This window comes from Falco biarmicus, chromosome 1 (genome assembly GCF_023638135.1).
Source record: "Falco biarmicus isolate bFalBia1 chromosome 1, bFalBia1.pri, whole genome shotgun sequence".
NCBI classification, from domain to species: domain Eukaryota; kingdom Metazoa; phylum Chordata; class Aves; order Falconiformes; family Falconidae; genus Falco; species Falco biarmicus.
Window position 1 is genome coordinate 66,422,336 of NC_079288.1, and position 22,495 is coordinate 66,444,830.

The window sequence follows — 22,495 nt, forward strand, 5'->3', positions numbered from 1 at the left end:
GTATTTTCTGGAGAAGGAACAGCTAGAACATTAGATGAAATTAATTTTGTAAAGCCTAGTCAAACTTATCCTCCTATTTAGAGGCATTTCTATATAATGAATGAAGAAATTCCAACTTTATTTCATTTCTGGAATGCTAGTGATGGTGAACCTGGTACTTGGAGAAGGACCAGTAGAGAGAAAAAGAAGCAGCAGGACTGAGGCAGGGTAGCATGTGACTCTTCTTGTATCCTGAGCCACAGAGAATATGCTATGTAGGCATACACAAAGGTTTATGAGCAAATTATATAATATGAGATGTGATCAGCTACAAAAATGGTATTTTTAAATTGTGTTACAAAATCCTACATAAGTTTTTCACAAAGCTGGGTGAACACAGAAAACTAGCAACTGCTAACTGTTCCAATAGACTCGTCTGTATTGCCTTATAAACATAGTTTAGGATAATAGTCCTTCTGCTGCTATTTTAGAAAAAAAAAGCATGTTGTGGATTACAAAATACTGTTGTCCCCCATCCTCCCATTTTGCCACCACAGAGTCAGCTTAAAAGGATCTGAGTTCTGACTGATCTAAGCCTTCTTGTCTCCAAGATTCCACAAACCGTTTTGAATTTCCTCCTTTGGCATGAGAGAGAGATGAACTGGCAGTGTATGTACTCTGAATACTGCTGAGCCAGGAAAAGATGAAATCCAGGATGAAAATATATAGAATAAAATTTTATATTAATGGTTTAGCATGTCTGAGGTGATCAGCAACTATATATACGTATACTGTTTCGAGGCAAAGTGATGGCAAGGTGCATTAAATTACAGTTTCCACCCTGCAGATTTTCCTAAGAGTAGTTAAAGAACCAATGATACTTTGTTCAGTTCTAAAAGATATCTCAAAACCTTATAACAAGCTTTAGGTGAAAAATCTTAGCAATACCCTTTGGATTCATGTACAAAAGTTAATGAGGAAGCCTTAAACAGAAGCCCAAAAAGTTAATGAGGAAGCCTTAAACAGAAGCCCATTATAATGAAATTTATTTAAATTCTTGAGTACACTATATTCATAACTTTTTAGCGCTTCCCAACGAGATGCTTACTATATGTTTCTATAAATTACATATTCATTGCATAGAACTGCACTCATTTCTCTATCAGCATACTATATAAATTATCACAAAAACAGATGAACCAACAAAAGATTCTTGAATACATGTAACATTGGTGGGAAGATAGTATCATTTATAGCTTATCTTCATGGTAAGCAGCTCTAAATGAATCCCTCTTGAATTCATTTAATTAAGAAGCTGAAAAGAAAAAAAACCACCATGATTAAATGCTGAAAAATGCATACAGAGTATAGCATCGCAATTATTTGAAAACAATAAACAAGGACTTCAAAACATTCATTTGAAAAGTCATTTGACATTTGTGTAATAATTTTTAAGTTTTTATATCCCATTTAGTAATTACTAAGCAAGCATGAAAGTTATCAAATAAAACCTGAGTGACTGAAACTTAAATTTGCCTATTTAAAAAATTAAAAAGCAAAATGCACTTCAATCATCTGTTCTCTTTAATCAAGTTCTGCATCTGCTCGTACTGCTTAAAGTGAGAACTATCTCTCTCAGGAGACATTTCAGATTTATTGAAAATGTATTTCTTTTACTGTTGAAGTGGTCCCAGAGGGGGGAGGGTAGAGGACGTGGCAAGGCTCTGTAGGGTTGCAGTCTTCCAAACTCTTAATATTTTAATAAATTAAGAAGTCTCAGTTGATACTGCTGTTCCTTTACCCCTGGAACGTGACACTGTATTTTTTAAAAAGTAGATATATATTGTGTGCCACAGCTTTCTAAGTACCTTAACAAAGAAGTGTTATCTCATAAATCAGGAGATGGGAACACAGAGAGACTTATGCACAACTATAGACCAAGTTAACTGTCCAAATGCAAAAGCAACCAACTACTGAATGGAGGGGGGGTTTCTGCACTGCCTCTAGCTTCACATGGAAGGAAGAACTTTCATCTTCTTACAGGTATGCAGTGTACTCTAGCATGCACTTGTAGTAATTCCATCACTTTTCTATTAATGACATAATTAATTAATCATTACAAAATACAAGTACAAGTACCATAAGCTTAAAAGACTGTATCAGTATAAAGATGTTCCCTGCTGCAAAAAGCTGACAAGCTCATTAGGCAAGACATACAAACCATGGCAAAACAGATGGCAACTGGCTGGATGCTGGAGGGTGATTATTGAAAGGGAAAAGCTAGGATAGATGTATAACACCACGTATAGGGAAGGAACAGAGAGGAGAAGAGAGAGGAATACTGGTAGCAAAGTTTGGGGGAAGAGTGGTAATGGCTGGCGATTACAATAATCAGGCAGGTAGCATTGATAGGCTCAGGAGGGGTGAATGATTGAATGATAAAACTGTGAGGAAATACAAAGTGGGCAGTGTTATTTTGGATAAACATGCTACTACTGTAGCTATTGTTCCTCACTTTCTGCCTACAAGTGAACTGCATCTTTAGCAGCTGAGACATGATACAGAATATGGATAAGGTAAACACTGGAAGTTATAGACAAGTTATAAAACAAGCTTAAGAGGCTAGATAAACAAAGAAGAAAAAAGCCTCAAAAAGCCCAAACACCATAAAAATCATAAACTAGAGAGCAGCCAAAAAAGAAAGGGGGTGAGGAGCTGGGCAGCGGTTCTGAAAAATCTAGAATACCAAGTTGGACATCTGTTGGGGTAGATTTGCAGAAATTAAAAAGAAACCATGTCACCTTATGCAAAGCAGGGGAAAGCAGAACAGGAAAGGATGGCCAAACTGACATTACCTAGCTGGAAATGGGTAGCATAGGTAGGAGTAAATGGTAAACTGTAAGCCTTACAAGAAAGCTATAAACATAAAAAGAGGCATTCTTAATGGCAGAAGTCACAGAATGAAGGTCCTACTCCTAGGAAAGCATGCAAACTGCCACAGGAAGACACGCACCCTTAAGAGATCTGTTATGGGGCCAGACACCTGAAATTCAGATCTCCCATTCTTTAGAGCGCTAGAAACCAGCACAGAACAGGGACGCTTCACAAAGAGGAATGTGGAAGTCTGTGGATACCTATGAATTCAGTGTGCTGTTGGATGGCTCAGATGAACAGAGGAGACAGAGCTGTTTTGATTTCCATTTCAATGGGCAGCTTCTCTGCTGAAGAACACTGTCTCTAGTCGTGTTAAGAGATGTACTATAGAAAATGCTAAATGGAAGATGCTTTATTTTGAAAACTCTATATTATTGTTTTCCTGTCTTTTAAAATAATCCAGATTTCTGCTGTTTTAAAGAAAGTAGCCTGTTGAGCACTATAGACCTGAATGTGAATTTTATCAGAAGTAGATTTACCAGTTCATAAACTTAAGGTGAATCAATTTAATTATGCATGAATTCAACACAGAACATCTGAATAGTTGTTAGTAGTGCTCACATTTATCAATAAATTTGATTTTATATGTCTGCAAATACTATTTGTTCTACTTACCAATATTTTATATTTCCAATAAAGAACTATTTCATTTTATTTACTTGCATTTAAATCGCTCAATATTATATAGGATTTCTTTACTGAAACGAATTTAATTATAATGAGGGTAGATATTTCTTATATGGTGTATATAGTTAATGCCAGGAATTTTGAGGCTCTGGGGCATCTTGCAATTTGTCTGTTCTTCTTGCATTCATTGACAAAGTTTTTCTCTAATCAATGAATGAATACTTCATGTCTGACTTAACAGCTATGGGTTTTTTTCAAGAAAATAAGGCATCTTTTATTTATCATACTTTCTTGAAGATTAGTTCATTTTCCCTGCTAGTCAATACAGGATATGTATCTTCCATTCCACCAATGCATAGTTCAGAAGGCTGGTTATAACTACAGTATATAGTAGGTATAACTACAAACTCTTCACGTTACTTTTTTCCATAATACCTAAATGCAATAGCTATAAAGAAGAATCTGACAACAAAACACTCAACTGCAGGTACCAAAAAAATCCTTCTAAAAGCTACTTAATGCAAGCTAGTTAATGAAAACTTATATAAAAACTTCGAATTTTTAGCTGCTCAAATAATTTAAATTCATATTAAAACAACTGCAAATGATAAAACATAGATTTGAAAGCACAATTGGATGTGTCAATGATAATAAAACTGTGCTAAAAGTTTTACCCAGAAAATAAAGCAGAAAAAACCAACAGAGATCAGTTAATGCTTCAGCCAAAGCTGCTAAAAAAAAAAATATATATATATAGCTGAGAAACTTTTTTTAGTATCAGTAAACAGTGGGCAAGACTTTTCTCTGTCTGTCCTCTTGAAGAAACCAGTGTTACAAATATTTACATTCCTAACATTCCCAGTAATACAATGCTGTGCTAGTGTACTGATGTCTTCTGTTTTGTTCTTACCATCCTCCCTCATTCTTTTTAATAATCTGTGTACTTTTTGGACTGAAACTTTCTAAAGTGAGGTTTCCAGAGAGATCTCCAACCTCTTTCCTGAACAGCAAAGCTAACTTAAGAGTTCATGCTTTGGCTTATAGCTGAGAATAGTATCCATGTCATTCCCATCTGTATTAGTTGACAGAGTTCTGTGTTGATATAATGAAATTTTATTGCTCAATCACTTGAGTGCTACTTAACATATACCTTATTCAGTTTAAATATTGGGCTGAGGAAGCTTCCAAAAAAGATTTTCTTGGACATATCAACACTCTTGCCTTGTACAGAAAGCATAATGAAAGGCAAAATGTTTAATAGTGTGTATATATATATATAAAATTTATTGCATTATCTTTCAACAGTTAATGACAGCAATTAAAATGAAAGTTTTAGCAAAATGAAACAATTCATCTAGTTCCCATAAAAAAAAGTGGATTAGTAGAGGCATGAAAATGCCCTGCCATGGTAAAAATGTCTATAGCAGAGAGATTTGTTACATGCTAGCTCATCCATCATGACAGTGCTGCCTCAGTAGGTAACCTTTGTGATGACCTCCATTTTGCATCACCTTTCCCATTCCAATGCTTTATTGTATCTTACGATAAAATAAAAGGGTATTTTACCAGCTTATTAAACTTTTTTTTTTTCCCCTAACCCCAGACTTCAAGAAGAAAATTCTGTGGAAGAAGAATTAAAAACTTAATTGCAAAATGTCTGAAGTGGATGAAAAAACGTAAACAAAAGGTTAGTGTCCCTTCCTACATACATGCTCTCTAAAGAGCATACTTACAGACCTGTGCTCTTACCTAGCACTCCTCTGGAAACCCTTCTGTGTCACAGAAATTAACAATGACAATGGCAGGGTCAAAAAAATAACAGCATTCCCAGTACTTTTATCTATGCACATTAGAAAAGGAAATTACAGTCTTTCTCCAGTTTTTGACTCCTGCTTTATGTTTATTCACCTCTGTTTTGATTTATCTTTGCTACATAGAGGTCACTGGAGGGAAAGAGGGTGTATGGCAGGTTCTGTTACTGTTTCACTTATTAGGGATGCATGCTGCTACATAGAGGGCTTATTTGGTTGTTCAATGCCAGAGAACAGAAACAATTTAGTATATTTGACTTTTAAAAAAATAATTATGACAGTGAAATTGATGCTTGAGATTGTGCATATAGCATTAAAACAATTTCAGTTTTCTTTAATTGTTGCTTTAGGCACACCAACATAAACATTCTTTTTTTTTTTTTCTGACAGATCATTAGTATGCTTTTTTTCTTAGTATTGTTAAAGGCAAAGATTTACTAGCCTGAGGACAATTTATCACATAGACTTTGACTGGTTGTAGGCTTCACCTTGAAACTATCAGTCTATGACAGTTTCAAAGACAAAGATAGTACAAAAGACAGACTTATTTCATATCTTAAGCTATGAACGTGGAATTCCTTGGAGGATCCTAAGGAAATCAGATAAAAAGATTAATGTATATCAAAATATATGACTAAAATTAAAATTCAGGATATTAAATTAAAGGGGGAAAGAGAAAATTACAGAACTTACACACTTGGTTCTCCTTAGTGTTTTCCATGTTCACTTTGTTAAATTTTTTAAGAAATACGCACATAAACCAAAGAGGCTTCTCTTAAGAAACACTATAGCATTGTCATGAAGATGACACGGTTGAGATCACTGAAGTGTCAAAGAATCAATAGTATGTTTGTTTAAAAGAATGCAACAAAAAATGGGGTCAGAGCTACCCAGGAGACCAACAGAAACGTGAAAGTTTGAACACTGGAAAGGAACAGGAAAGTAAATTACACGTCTGGGAAACTAGGAAGTAAAATTTAATAATAGCAAAGCAAATGGAACAGTTCTGGTGGTGATTTCCTGTAATTCTACATTGAATGAGGATTGAATGATTAATTTATTCCCATGAAAACATGAAGAATCTACAACAGTCCAAGTATACCTGCAAGATCTTGCTTATTTCTGCAGCAGCAATAACATTATAAAAAAATCAAAGAAACCTATATAACACTTAGCCAGCTATTAAATGATTCTCATGTATTTCTGCATCCACAGGGTTCATTCTTTTATTAATTTACTTGATGAGTCTTACTGATTAGTAAGTTGTGATATTGAATCTACTTAGCTCCTTAAGACAGAATTTAGTTTATGTATCTAATAATTCCTTCATAGTATCAACATGATGCAGCACTATCTCATTTTAACAGGACTGTGAAGAATCATTCTTTTCAGCACTAACCTGGATTTCTTTTATTTCTTTCTTCACCAGCTTTAACATACTAATAGGTGCACTTCTTTTCCACATGCATTGCATATCAAACTAAATTTCTTGCAATTAAACTTCAATAGAATTCAGAAGTTCCTTTTCCCCCCTGCCCTAAATTCTTGGTCCTTTATTCTTAGCTTGGACACTGAGGACCACAAAATCTACAAATTTTGTATATAATAATAATCCAACTTCTGATAGACTCTCCAAAGAAAAAATATCTGATATATTACTAAATACAGGTTCAATTGTGTGTGTGGGAATAAAAAAAAATAATAAATCCATCCCACCTAGAATTTACAGCAAACAGGTTAGCAAGAAGAGAGGGAAACACCCTACATAAATTAAGATTCTTAAAGCTCATTATATATATATATCTATAATTCTATATAAATCATTAAAGTATGTGATACTACAATATAGGTAGTAGACCTGAGCAATTAGGTCTGCAGTAACATCAATGGTATTGTGTAACAGAGTAGGTATCACACAGCAGTCAAAAAACCTTAGTGCAAACATTCACAAAAGCCAGGCAAGATCTGGAAATTGGCAGTCATATAAGCCTGTTGTTAACAGGTGATGAGAACATTGCTAAGATGAAAGAACTGAAAATGGAAGCAGTACAACTGTCAGGCTTTCTTTAGTAGCTGTTAAATTGCATGGCATGGAACAACTACTTTTTCCTTTTGGAAAACTTGTTATGAGAAGATGCAAGTGAGCTCAGGCCATGCGTTGACATTCTTTGGCAGTGCTTCTCGAGTGAGCTTGCAATCTGCAGCTCAAGCTTGTAATTCCTTCTTCTGTTAAGTTTAACACTTAAGCACTTAATGGGAAGTAAGAATACTCACACTTAGGAAAACCAGATCCTGTCTTTCACCCTAAGTTACTTGAGCTAGAAGGTAGTCTCCAGAGAGGATGCTGAGAGGCCATACAGACAGGCCAGATGGCAAACTACTAACTCCATACTGATGAAATCTTGCAATATGATATTATTTGGCCCTTTGAAAACCTGTTTCCTTAGCAGAAATGAGTAAAAAGCAGCAGCACACCTACTGTGCATATTGCAAGGTGAAGAGTTTCCTTGTCTTGAGTATATTATTAAAGGCTAAATCTAACCTGAGCTGATCTAAACTAAATGTCAATTAATCAGCATAAAGAGACCAAGCTCAGTAAGCAAGAAAATAGTTCTAAAGTCTCACAGCAAAAAGTAATAGCAAAAAATGTATGTATTAACTCAAATGTTAGATCGAAGTTGGTGTTGCAAGGCTGAACCCTTACTAGTGGAACATAGCACAGAATATAAAGCTGTCTGCTGCACTATTCACAACACCTAGTCATGGAAAAGAACAGTAAGAAGGATCTGAGAAAAACTATACAAGAATTCCTCATATGATTCTTTAACAGTGGCTGTAAAAACAATAGAACTGTTAACATTAATAGATACAGTTCTTTTGTTCTCACTCCAAAATAGAGCTTTATGAATCTATTGTACTGATGTTTCCCTTACATATATATTAGTTGACATTTCATGGTGCCAGATACTGTATCTACATTGCAACACAGGTGTCATTCACTTACACTTCACTATATGGTAATCGGAAGATAGACTAATATTCTGTGAAGGATTAGTCTACTGGTTTACAGAAACCAGCCTCACTGGAGATAAGGAAAATCTCACCTTTTCAAATGTACTGTGGCCAACCAGAGGGGAGAAAACAGCATTCATGCATATTATCTCTAATGTAAAGGCTAGCATAGCCTGTTAAGACTATGTCAACTGTATACATGTATATACATATTTATATACCTGTATACATATACAGATCTCTACGGGAAAATAGTTAACAAGAAGCAAAGACTGAAGCAATGGGAAGAACAAGGGACAGGACAAGAGGAAACAGCCTCAAGTTACACCAGGGGAGGTTTAGATTGGATGTTAGGGAAAAAAAAAATCATGGAAAGGGTGGTGAAGCATCAGAACAGGCTGCCCAGGGAGGTGATGGAATCACCATCCCTGTAGGTATTTTAAAAACACATAGATGCAGTGCTCAGGGCACACTTTAGTGATGGACTTGGCAGTCCTGGGTTAACAGTTGGACTTGATGATCTCAAGGTCTTTTCCAGCTTAATGATTCTATGATTCAAATAGGATCAAAAGTCAATGGAACAAAATTGCTAATCCTGGAAAACAGAACAACAGAAAAAGTAGTCTTCCTCATTAAAAATATTTAGCCATTCTACAAACCAAAGCTTTGGGAGAGAAAAATCAACAGGTCTCTTTTTTTGTTCCACAAACCTGACAACTGGGGAAATGTCACTGTATTCCTTTTACCTCAGTAGCCTTGTCCATCATCACTATAGCACTGAAGATTTGCTTAATTGCACCTTTTCTTTTCCTCTAGCTAGGCTTTTTCATGTACATCTAAAAATGGTACCAGGATCACAAGAAAATGCTATGGGCCATCTGTTCCTGACAGGCTACTAAAAAGTGTGTAACAGATCAGCAAGAAGATGTGAATCAGAAGGCTAGACTGCCCCTTGAAGGTGACCTCCCAGCTGAAAGCATCCACCTACAAAAGACAAGAACTGTATTTTTTTTACTATCTTTCTACTTTTTGCATTTGTCAGACAAATTATAACTGTTTAATTGACATCTGTACCTATAACTAAGAAAGACTATAACCCTTTCTTTTCTTTCTGGTATAGCTGACAAAAGAAGAGGTATATATACTTTTAGTGATAAATCACAGCTTACTGTACTGGTTTGTGGTTTTGTGCCTTTTCTTATGTACACCTTAGTTACAAAGACACACAAATCAATATCTGATAAAGGTTTATAAACTCAAGCACATGTTTTCTTTTGACTTTTTCATGAGGCACTTCATATGCAACATGTCAGCTGGTTTCAGCTAGGATAGAGTTAATTTTCTTCTTAGTAGCTGCTACAGTGCTGCGTTTTGGATTTAGTATGAGAATAACGTTGATAACACACTGATGGTTTAGTTGTTGCTGAGTAGAGCTTGCTCTAAATGAAGGACTTTTCAACTTTCACATCCTCTGCCAGCGAGGAGATGAATGAGAAGCTGGGCTGGAGCAGAGCCAGGACAGCTGACCTGAACTAGCCAGAGGGATATTCCATACTGTAGAACGCCATGCTCAGTATATAAACTGGGGGAGCTGGCTGGGGGCCACTGATCGCTGCTGGGGGACTGGCTGGGCATTGGTCAGTGGGTGGTGAGCAGTTGTGTTGTCCATCACTTGTTTGTTCTTTTTCCCTTGGGTTTTATTTCTCTGTCTCCCTCTCCTCTTCAGTAAAATTATTTTTGTTGTTATCATTTAAAAAAAAATCAATTATTAAACTGTTCTTATTTCAACCCATGGGTCACACCTTTTTTCTGATTCTCCTGCCCATCCCACCAGGGGATGGGGGGAGTGAGTGAGCAGCTGCATGGTACTTAGTTGCTGGCTGGGGTTAAACCATGACAATATGCTCAGACCCATTTAACTGTTCTGCATTAACAGCTAAGTTAACAACATTAGCTTTCCCGCCCTTTTTGGTTTGCTTAAATTAAATTTGCTTTCTTCCTGCTTCTTCCATTTCCCATAGACTTCGTGATAAAAATTAAAGATTGTTTACCTGGAAGCTGTTCTTAAACTTATACAAATCTATTAAAATGTATAAGATGAAATTTTAATGAGAGATTACCTGTATGGGTAGCCATGGTATTTGGAGCGAAATATCGACAACAGGAAGCTGAAGAAGAAGACCACCAGCCCCAGGCCTACCAGACATATTACTGGAAAGAACATAACTTTACTAGCACACAAAAGACTTAAACCTGGAATCTCTACAAGGCATATTATTCATGTCAATCATTTCTGGAATATTTTGACACAGTTAAATACAAAAATGTTACTGTCTTGACTACTGATGCCCACTATCTTCTGACAAGATTTCAAACACATATGGAAATAATATTTATGGTTATTAAGAAAAAATAATTTGTCAGAGTGACAGATACATTTTCCAGAAAAAAAAAAAAAAGGTAGAAATTATCAAATTAAATGTATGTGGATGCAAACACCTTGCTGCTGATAATGGGTTTAATAACCCTGTAAATTATACATATCAAGCCATTTTATTTCAGGTATTTGGGTGTTCTTTTTGGAAAACAAATTACATTTAGAAAAATATCCCTTCACTAATGGAATCATGTTCTCTCTAGTCAACCATCTAAGGCTGAAGTGACAGCAAAGACAGTTAATAATTCATTTTTCCAGTTCTTACTGGTTAAAACATTTCACTGTTGTAATTTCCAAGGCTGGTAGTCAAATCCCTTTTTACTCTTAACTTGATAGCAATGTAAATCTTTAGGTTTTGAAGATAAATAACAATGATGAGACTTTTTGATATGATCTAGATGGAAGCACTTTGAGCCTTTTCAGACAGACAATGAATCAGCAAGTAAATGCTTAAATTAACAAATAAAATTGGGAACACCAGTTGTCTATGTGATAATAGCATAAAACCTTTTTGATCATGATAGCTTGCTCGATTGCATGTGGAAAAAAAAAGGCAACATGTTACAAGCTGATGTGTATAATTGAGATGCGGCTCATCCACATTAGATAACGTTTTGGTTCTAGTGAGCTACTGTGATTTTAAAAGCTTCTCTTATTATACTATTCCTACTTTAGCCAAACCTTTGTTATTTAATTGTATATTCATGCTTCAAAAGTGTACTGGCTTTGAGTGAAGTATGAGCAACCATGAAGCTGGGGAAATTGACAATGATGCATTTTTTCATTAAAACTGACCATGTGGAAATTGACATATGTCAATTGAAATAAAAAAAAATCTGCAGTCATTTTGAGAAAACTAGCCATGTACAAATCTTACAAAGACACATAATTATGAAGAAATCACCATTCACAAATATGATTTCAAATGGATGAATACATTGTGAAGTATGAACAGGGCAGGTCAGGTACGTGAAAAGCATTGACATAATGGCCACAAGCAGAAGAGAGTCTGACAGAGCAGCCCACTCTTATTTTGCTGTGTCCACATTCACAGATCCAGATCTCAATTGTGATCTATGATCAGATTCCAATTAAACTCACACCACTGTCTCTTTTGACATCAGTATTAAGGCTAGATACTGTAAAAGATATTCAGAATTAAATTATATGTCTACAGCTCATTGAAGATGATCCTCAAATCACTACAGATGAGAGATCTCTACTCAACATTCAACTAGTTATTACAAAGAATTCTAAAATGCTTTTATAGAAAATAGTTGGCCAGCCTTATCTGCAATACTGTGTGTTACATAGAATAAGCTAAAGAACTGATACAGAAAGAAAGGGGAAGCAGCATAGGAAGTCTGGTATCTTCGAACGCTTTTCAACACCTTATACCAGAAAAAGAATAAGTGGCAAGAGAAATGAAAAAAACATGAGTAGAAAGGCTGATGGGCATATTTGTTTCAACCTATACCACAGTCAGCAGAACTCTGATGTAACAGTTAAGAAGTTTAAATCTGGATAAAATACCTTCATGTTGTGTGTTTATGCAATTAATTGCCAAAATATCTTGCAAATATTTGAAATGACAACAACATTCAGAAAAAGATAAAACTGGCACTTCAGGCTAAAAATCTTTTAGACATTACAGATTAGGTTATGTTCTGTACTACATCTACTGTTGGGCTTTCACCTTCCCCTGAAGATGTGACACTAGTAAAAGTACCAAGTAAAAGAATTTTCATACTCTTTTGGATGTTGTCATCTTTAGCATCTTAAATGCCTAAATTAATTTGAAACTGGTTTTTATGTTGCTAATTTTCAGTATAATTCAAGAGCTCCGTAGCGACTACTTTATATACTACTCTACATAGTAGAGATAGTGTCAAGCTGTACCTTGACCACATATGCTTAAAACATTTTTTTTACTGTTACAACTTCATGTGAATGTAGATTTTTCAACTGAATTGTTATACTCTTCTCCACCCCACAAAAGGTAAACATTGGTTTAAGGTAGAGACTGTCTGAAAACTTAATCAGATGTTAATTTTTAATTTCTCAATGTCTTCTAATTGTCTAAATATTGTCTTAGTTGTACTAAAGAACTTACTTCTTCTTTTTCCCACATCCCCTTTGGAGGTAGCAGCTTCATTTAGGAGTACCATTCCCATGGTGATAGCAGCATCTGTATCGCCATTGTCAAGGAAAACAGATGTGTGGATACCTCAGAAAGCCACAAAGGTACATCTACAAGTTAAAGCTTTCAGGTTCATCAAATGAAAGAAAGTATTTATATATAAAACTGCATATTGCAATCTGTACTGTACCAATATACTCACCTGTGGCAAAAAAATTATGCAGTGAGATTTCCCTTTGTGCAGTCTAGATAAAAAAGGAAAGAAGCTTTAAAGGACAAGTCATCAAGTAGGACAAACAGATTTTGACAGTTGTGAAACAGCTATTCCCCAGTATCTTGCAATTTTTTGTATATGGTAGTAAAGGACTTTTAAAAATGAAAATTGTAAGAACTAGAAATCATTCAGTGTTATTGCACACAATTCATTGGTTATTTGATGCAAACTGAAGCAGTTAAGACTGCTTTATCTTCCTCTGCTTCTGCATAAGACATTAGCTCCCTCTTTAGTGTCATATTGCTTAATAATTTAGCAGGGAAACATCTCAGAGGCAAAGTCCTCAGTCACTTTCAGTGCTTTACTGTCTCATTATAACTGTTACAAATGTGAGCAAGTGCATAATAGTAAAACAATTTAACTAATTTATCAGGATCTTAAACCATTCACTTAATTGTTTATTATAAACTGTATAAACAGAAAGGAGTGGTTACTACTGTGCCTAACATCTGTTCTGAAGAGGCAGCATGCCTGAATGCCACACTGAAGGAGTGCATCATGGGAGCTATGTCACACAATTTCAGGGAATATGAACTTCACCAGAGTTAACTGATTCTTGAATAAGACTGGATTTTTAAGCATTACTTACCCCAGGGCTAGGTAGCAGGATGACTACCAACTTTAAGAACAATAAAAGGTTTCTATTTACGCACATATATAACTCGTGGGAGACACCTCAAACATGCTACTTCCATAAACAACATCTGCATCTCGTAGCATTATACTTCCACTAATCCTACAAATGTTTGTATTAACATTTTTCACGTAAGAAATGCTCAAAATCAAACCATGTTCAAAGACTTCTGAAATTTCAGTTATGCAATTTCAATTAAGCTGAGTCTGAGCAAAAGGATTTACGAGTGTCAATGATATCATCACACTTCATCACAGACTGGCAGCCTGATTCAGGTTCGAGACTTCCAAATTTCATATCTATGGAATGAGAAAAGTCAAATGAAGAATAACAGGATTAAAAATAGCAAACACCAACAGTGAAAGGATGTAGATGCCAATAGGCAACGTCAGGGAAATAGAAGTTTTGGCACCACCTCTTCAGTAAAGACATCTACCTACAATCCTAAATTAGACACTAATTAGCAACACACTAGTAGCCCAAATTACTTTCTGAAATGCAAACAGTATAATGCATAGGGTAACTCTTACAAACAAGTGATTACGTTACTAGGCTAACTCTTATGAATAAATGGTTATATTCAAATTTGCCAGAAGCTTATTACTAGACATGACAAAATATTAAAAAAATAAAAAAAATGTTTGCATATTATTGTGAAAGAAAAAAACAGCCCTAGAATCCATGAGACTATGCAAATTGGAAGGGAAGGCAAAAATTACTTTCTAAAAATTTTGCCTGTTAAGATTCAGATCCATGAGCATAAGACTGGAAATCTGTGCTAATGTTTCCAGTAGGAAAAAGGAATTCAAAAGAATGTAATGAGAATCATTCAATTCTCTGCTTTCAAAAGTTACGAAAGCATAAAAATTAATTAATTGAGGAAGGTGCAACAAAAAGGGCTGAGAAAAAACAAAATCCACATGTATTTCTACCCTGTTAAGAAAGCCCCTAATGTAACATTATCTAATAACTTTACCAGTCCCTCACTTATAGTAGTGTTTTTGTTCTTGGTTCTACCGTGTCATGGAAAAAACCAGCCTCAAGATATGGGGGTAACTCACCAGATCCTCTCAGGGAAGTGCTACTTTCTGCAAAGGTTTTGGACTGCTTTGTAAATGGAATTGATTTGCTTGATTATCTCGTGCAGTATTGCACATAATGTGGTCGTTTGCTATCTCCCTTACCTAGTTGTTTCTCAGAAACCAACCAACCAACCAACCACACACTAAAAAGCTGTTTGGCAGACAACCATTCTGTTCCTCAGTTCCTATTTTCTTACCGGACCATGAGTTTAATTCACTTTTCTTCCCATCAAGAATAACAGTATCACAAAATTAACTATTTGCTCTGCAACTGAGAATTTCAGATCTGTAACCAGCTGAACTGTTCTGTTCTTTTTCCCCTCTCTTTTCCAGTCTCACATCATTACCCCTAAAGCTTCCCTCACATTGTCACTATTATTGCTTCAGTTGTTGCTTTCTAACTTTAGTCATCACTGTTGAGCTTTCAGCCTTGCTAGGTGCCTTTTAGCTTCAACGATATCAGCTTCATAACTTCACACTCTAACACTCAGCGTGTCACTTGCCTCAGCTCTGTCTTGTTCAAGTAAAAAATCAGTCTTGCCGAGTTGTGATTTAAATGCAATAATTAGCTTTTTACCACAGAATACATAGCTTAATAAGCTGCTATTATTTGCTCCCGTTTCTAACATATGTTATGTTTTTACATTATTTTAATATTCTACAAAAAAAAGCAATGGTCTGAAAATAATCTTTTACAGTATCAGATTTCTCTAGCAGTGCAGAATGTAAAATTTTAGCAAGTGGTTACTTGGACAATTTTCCATCTGCCAAAAGTGTGGTGATATCAAATAATGTACTTATTTTCTAATTCCTCTTTTATCTCCCTCACTATGCATTACAAAACTATTCTGAAAAGATATGGGAGTGTGGCACTCAGATAAACCATGGCTAACAAATGTTTTAAATTTCAGATGGTCATGTTTTCTGATAAATGTATCCCTCTGTAGCATTATTTTTGTCTGTGCATATCCAGTTATAGTTATATGTCTGCTCAAATTTGGAATAATTTTACTTTTACATATTAAACTTCTGCTGCTCCTTTTCCCAGCTGGTACATGCTTTTCATAGAAATTGACAACATATATTATTCAGTTAGTGTTTTTGAAAAGGTTCTGAATGTTTTGATACAAGAACAACAACAGTTTTAAAGTAGGATGAAAGAGAGATTGATCATCAAAATTCATAAGATTATTCAGAAAATGATCAGCAGTTACAGAGCATAATATTTAGTCCTGCAAAAATCAAGATGTCTGATTGGAAGTATTAAAAAAACACAAGAAGAGACGCAAACCCAAAACAAAACAAAACAGATTGGGTCAATAAATTCCAGAATGACAGATACCCTACAAAATGAAAATTACTAGTAGGTTACTGTACTTTAATAGAAAATTTAATCATTGTTAATTCCAGCTAGAATGCCCCAAAGGAAGTAAACCTGATAGTTCATAAGTTTATTAATGTGATATATAATTAATATCTTAACTTCACAAATTTAATTCTAATTTTCTAATTTCTAAAAAAAAAATATAATTAGTAGTGGGTGGGGAATTAAAAAAGGAAAGAAAACAAGTTGAGTAACACTTGGTTACTTTTGTGAAAAAGGTTGGTGGTCTCATTCATATTCTGGTGGATTTCTTCCAAGAGTACAAAACCCAGCATTAGCATTATATCCATAAAGAAACAACTATCTTTCAGTTGCTGATCACAGCTTTTTAATAACACATGAACAAGAAAAACTAGAGAAGAAAATATGCATCCACTTGAGTCTGTGCTCAGTTTACTATTAACTAAAATGGGGACAGATTATCACACAAACTTTTAAAACTTCTTGTTCACTTTCCCATACATGGAACAAAGAAAAGCACATACCTTTTTTGTGAAGGAGTAATATGATCAACAGGAAAATCTATGGTGTTTTTCTTCTCTCCTTTTACTTGTTTTTATGCTTGGGGGAGGTGGGGGGGCTAGGGGGTGATGATTAGAACATGAGAAGTTCTTTGCTGGCCCCTTGGGGCATACTTTGCTAACTGAGAGAGACATTAATCTTAACTTTTTCCTACTAATTCTTAAACCTGTAAAATACCTGCTATAATTTCAGAAATGTTGACCACATTACAGGTTCTTTATCTGAACCATTTCATGAGGATTTAACTTTCAACTTAAATTAGAAAAAATCCAAGCATAACATGCATTCTAGTCATTCTATTTAGGAAATATTCTTCAACGACTTGAAGTTCATGAAAACAAGGTATTAACCACTTTTCCCAGCTCGAGAATCTAATTTTTTATCATAGGCTGAAAAAAACTAATGAAGACAAAAAGTATGGTTCTGCAATGAAACAGGTCTCATGGTTTCTTTCAAGACACTGTTGCTTTAGTTCAATGAGCAATGAGGTAACAATGAGCAATAATTTGAATATTCCACTTACACTATTCAATGTGTAATAACTCTCAATTAGACCATAACTATCCCAGTGGATTATTCAACAGGCCTTAAGGGCTGAGGAAGGAGGCACATTTAAGATACAAATCTCATGTCTCATCTCAGTGAAGAAGGATGACTCATAACTCAGAAGTTGAAAAACTGGAGGATAATCTGAAAATTATTTATTTGAATATAATTTTAGTTCAATTATGATTGTACAAAATCAAGGTGTAGTTCAGTATTTTGTAATGGCCTGAAATCTAGTTGTACTGATAGTCACAATAATGCTGAAAATTGTTTCACCTTAAAACCTTCAGGCTTCAGGTACACCAAATGGCTTCTCAAGAATTTAGGAATTATTACACGAGTCTTGGCACTGGAGTTCCCCTCAACTCCCTGAAATATGCAATTCACAACAATAAAGTAGCTGCAAGTTTGCATTTCAACCTTTTAAATGTCAACCAAACTACACTTTGCTTTTTGATGCTTTTTCATCAATTTAACGGAGCGGATAATCAATTTGATACTAATATAGAATCTCCTATAGTGAAATATTTTATTATTAATTTGATTAGTTTCATCTCCAATTTAATGAGACTGTCTTTCTAATCCACAAATAATCTGATGGAACCATCCCTCTTGTGATGCTCTTAAGATACCTGAGAATGGAAAGGCCATATACTTCAGGAGAAGAGAAAGATTCTGGAATCCATTTTAATTCAACTGCAATGAAGTAGCATCCAGATACCTGACTACATTTGTGCTAAATCACTAATCAAACATTCAGGGGTTTCAGCCTGATTTACATCCTAATTGTTCACATGGGTATCATCTTTTAATGACTAACTCTGGGGAGATGACTCTATACATTTATTATTTATGACCTTTTTGGTTTTGTAAATGACATCTGATGGAGTTTCAGGGTTAGTCCTGTCCATCTCGCAAATTCTTACAGTGTGGTTTGCCACTATACAAAATAAATAGTTTTTTCTAACCTTATTTACATTATTATTTGTCTCTACAAATTTTATGGCCTAGAGACATATAAATCACAGAAGTATACACATCTCCATAACGGGTAGATGTGTAACAGTACTTTAGTTTCCTTAACGTTAAACGTATCAGATTAAAACAACTGAATGCATCTTTAATAGCTTCATTTCTTAACATTTAAACACAGATACATTGCCTAAAACAAGCTCTACTTGAGCTATTTATAAGTATTTATGACACTATATAATTTTCTCCCACTATTCTAATACTGTATTCCAAACATCTACCTTATTTTCAAGCACTTTATTTAAGATACTGGACTTTGTGTGTTGTCTCATCTGTTTCTTAGTACACACTTGATTGTTCACCATGTGTGTACAGCATCTCTCTTGCTTTCTCTAAGCACCCATACATTTTTTAAAGAATATCACACATTCTTTTTCTATATCATAAATCATGATCAATATGACTCTAGGCTGGCATTACACTTTCTTTTATTTTAAAGACCTGGGCAGTATCTTAATAGACAGTTTATTCTTAGCTGAATGTACTTGAGGACTGTTCAGTTTAGTAAAAGCCCTCTGTGGATCCAGAAAGTAAAACATTCAACTCTGGACTATGTTTCTGCATCTTTCAGCCACTCAAAAAATATATTTCTTAACAATTAAAAAAAACATTAAAATTATTAATTGATGCCTAAAGAAACCCTAAAAAAATGCTGTTGTCTTCAGCCTGTGGTCAGTGAATGCCTCTAGGTCTGGGGATTTGCAAAAATCAAATACAATGGGGCAGTTGCCAGAGCAGCTGACAGCTAAATTTGCTTTGTGGCAGTCTGTACTTCCATTGGAAAATTTGGGAGCCAGAAACTGAAAATGGTTGAAAATCACTTAACTACAGTGTTGGTGATTTCATACAGAAGACACACGCCATATCTGAAGCTAGTTCACCAAATCCAGTACCATGCAATTAGCTGATGAAAGAGGATTATGTTGTAGGTTACGTTGACAAATGCCCGGCTGTAAATTTAAGGTCTCTGCATATCTCTCTGACATCTAAGAAACTTTAGTATCTTTCTTAAAAGGTCATATTATGAATTATTTTAAGGTCAGGCAGTAGAAGAATGAGGTAATGGAAGTAAATTTCTTGAGATGTCTAGCTATCATTTCCTTATGCTTTCTTACACTTAGGAAAGTCAGGCAGCCACTAGAAGAGCCAGAAGAGCCTACAAGGTTAACAGACAGTAATAGCGGATAGTACAAGTAAAGAATAGAAACCATGCACTGTATTTTGCTGCTTTAGATGTTGATTTCATAGTTAATTAAGAAGCAGACTTAAATATGCTATAATTTTGTGCTTTTAGTTCTATCTTTTTCCACTGTGGTGTTCTTCCATTTTTTCTTATCCTTAAGATCAAGCATACTAAAACCTTATCTCACTGCTTTAGTCATCACCATCATTCACTTTTACATAAGCTTAGGGGAACACAATTTGATTCCATTATGCAGGACTGATAGAGTCTTAGTCCTGAGAACTAAGTGAGTATTGTTCTACTGACTTTGACTCAAAATTTCAGGTTCTTATGCTCAGTGATTTTGCACGAGCCCTACTGACACACAGAAAGACGTCTCTCATTTAAATTCATTCTGTGGTTAAATTTCCTTACACCAAAGAAGCACTTAATACACTCATTTAAATTCACTCTGTAGGACAGGAAATGTCTTTCATAATAGGTGTAATTTTAATGTTACAGAAAGGATTTGTCTTTTTCTTTGTAACCAATCAAATTTCTTTTTCCTTCTCAATCAACATCTCCTATCCACCTACACAGCTGTCACATTAAACTCCACCTTGGGAATTCAAATTAAAAAACTGAAAAGTCATTTCTATTTTTACTTGGCTGCATGTGTTTTATCAGCACCAAAGTTAACTAAGTTTAATAGTAATAATGAAAAAAATTATCAGGTTAATAGTAACAGCTAATTCCTATAATAATGGTTTAGATTTACCTCCTGTATAACAAATAGTTTATTTAATAACTGAAACTCTTTTCATAGTGAAAATATTTACTGTAACTTTTAAGCTTACTTTGTATAATAAAGATTCACTGTTACTGCAAAAGAAAAAAAAAAAGACACATTACATTCAAATCAGTTTTGTTTCTCCAGGGAATGACATGAAAACTTGATGAAGATGGACATTCGTTAGAAGTAATGATGAGTGTTTACCAAAGGAAGAAATGAAATAATTGAAGAAATCTTTCAACTTCAGCACAGCCTATATAACCTTACTATCCTTTATCTTTCTCACTGTATTTTGAAACCCAGAGCCATATTTACAGCTGAACACCGCATGCCTCCAATGGCTGCTTGGTTTACAACAGTCAATGTAGTCTATCTGAATTCAGCTATAGTTAATTATAACACTAATACTCACAGGGCAGTTTACTTCACATTGTTCCTCTTAGAAAATGACAGCTCTTAATTTCACAGTTATCTCTCTTCTACCTCTATGTCTTCTTAATAACTCTATCCTCCCTAGCTCTAGCAGCAGTAGTACAATACCCTTGACTTTAGTTCCTGTTCCTTATTTCTCCAACAGTGTTGAACTACCCTACATTTTTTTCCTTCATTTCTTTTCTTTTCTTTTTTTTTTTTTTTTAATACCTGATCATTTCTGCTGACTTCTATCATCTATGACCCCATTTCTGTCAGGAAAGGGTTGCACTAATAGACACCAGCAGCTTGGAACATCTTTTGCATGAGGAAAGGGTAGAATTTTTCGACTTGGAAAGAGAAATCTACATTGCAAAATCTACATAGCCCCAAATAGAAGGAAAAAGGGAAAGAAAAAAAAGAAACAAAAAAAACCCCCAAAACAAAACCAAAAGAAAGGATTATTTCCCTATTATGCTGTTTCCCATGACTTTATGTTTATGCAATAAATCACACAACAGTTATTGTGCAAATCATAGGTTAAAAAACATCCTAAAAGAGTCATTGCTGTATACTACATGAAGTTAACACTGAAAAGTCATTGTTAAAGAATGTTGTGCCATAATTAAAAAAGAAATAAGAATGTATTCATCAGTGGCTAGGAGCTATAATATTCTGTGTGTTAGATCTGGCTCAAAAATCCCCAAATCACTGATTAGGGTTGGATGTTTTGTTTTGCACAATCCTTCTCAATCTTCTTAACAGTCATTGCTGCATTTATACTTATGGAAGTAAACTGTGATGATAACTTGAGAAGATGCTAAAATTCATTGTTAAATCATAAGGTGTTTAGATACATGCTCTTCTTATGTGGAATTAGGTATCTAGCCAACAAATAGATTGTCTTATCAGGATTACTTATATGAACAAAGCTATTCATCTGTGTAAATTATGCAGTCCTAGGGTCCTCAGAGAAACCAAAACTCTTCAGAAGCAAAATCCCTGGCATTACAGGCTGCACAATGTCTAGCATATTGATAGCCCCACATAAGTTACTGTTTTCACATCCATTTAACAAAAAAAGATTTTTGTTCTGTTTAAATAAAATCTATGCCATGATCTTCTTTTAAATAATTTTTGTTTGTGCTGTCTGCCCTATTTATTCTACAGCAGTTACATGTCCATTTCCATAACAACCATTTCTACTTCACAGGAAAGTCTCAATATTGCTATAATTCTACCCAACCTTCCAAATTATGTGTGTAAATTACGCAGTTGCTTGAAGCAGTGATCACCAGGCTGATGTGGGGATAAATACCATTATATATTACATAAAAATTCCTTCTCAATTGCAAATGATAACAAGGTCCTGTTGCTCCTGGGAAGGAAATCAAAGTTGGTCAATTTCAAAGAAAACTGAAAGAAGATATTTAAAAGACCAGCATATTTTAATGGATGATTAAATGCAGCCTCAAATTAAATTTGTACTTAACTATTACTCAGTTTTACCTCTTCTCTGGAAATAAATATTAAATTATTCTCTCTGTGAAAAAAAAAAAAAAAAAAAATTACCTGCCAATCTATGGCTAGAAATGAGTTGTAAAGTAGTATGAATAAAAGCAAACCTTGCTTTCTGTTTTCTTCCTAGGCAATAAAAAAGCAAAACATAACGGATCTCATTATTCTACCTCATAGAATGTTGTGTTCTTTTTTTG

At 34.7% G+C, this 22,495-nt stretch overlaps 1 protein-coding gene across 2 annotated transcripts in view; it reads right to left on the reverse strand.

The window, feature by feature from the left end:
- Positions 1 to 1,008: 1,008 nt before the first annotated feature.
- The window catches only part of TUSC3 (tumor suppressor candidate 3), a 137,927-nt gene continuing 116,440 nt past the window's right edge, over positions 1,009 to 22,495 (reverse strand). For both annotated transcript variants that reach the window (XM_056326628.1, XM_056326627.1), the window contains exons 8-10: positions 12,914 to 12,988; positions 10,484 to 10,574; positions 1,009 to 1,294 (exon numbers count right to left, since the gene is read on the reverse strand). In XM_056326628.1, the coding sequence (XP_056182603.1) occupies positions 1,279 to 1,294; positions 10,484 to 10,574; positions 12,914 to 12,988 (182 nt within the window). In that variant the 3' untranslated portion in view covers positions 1,009 to 1,278. The remainder of the gene's footprint in view (positions 1,295 to 10,483; positions 10,575 to 12,913; positions 12,989 to 22,495) is intronic.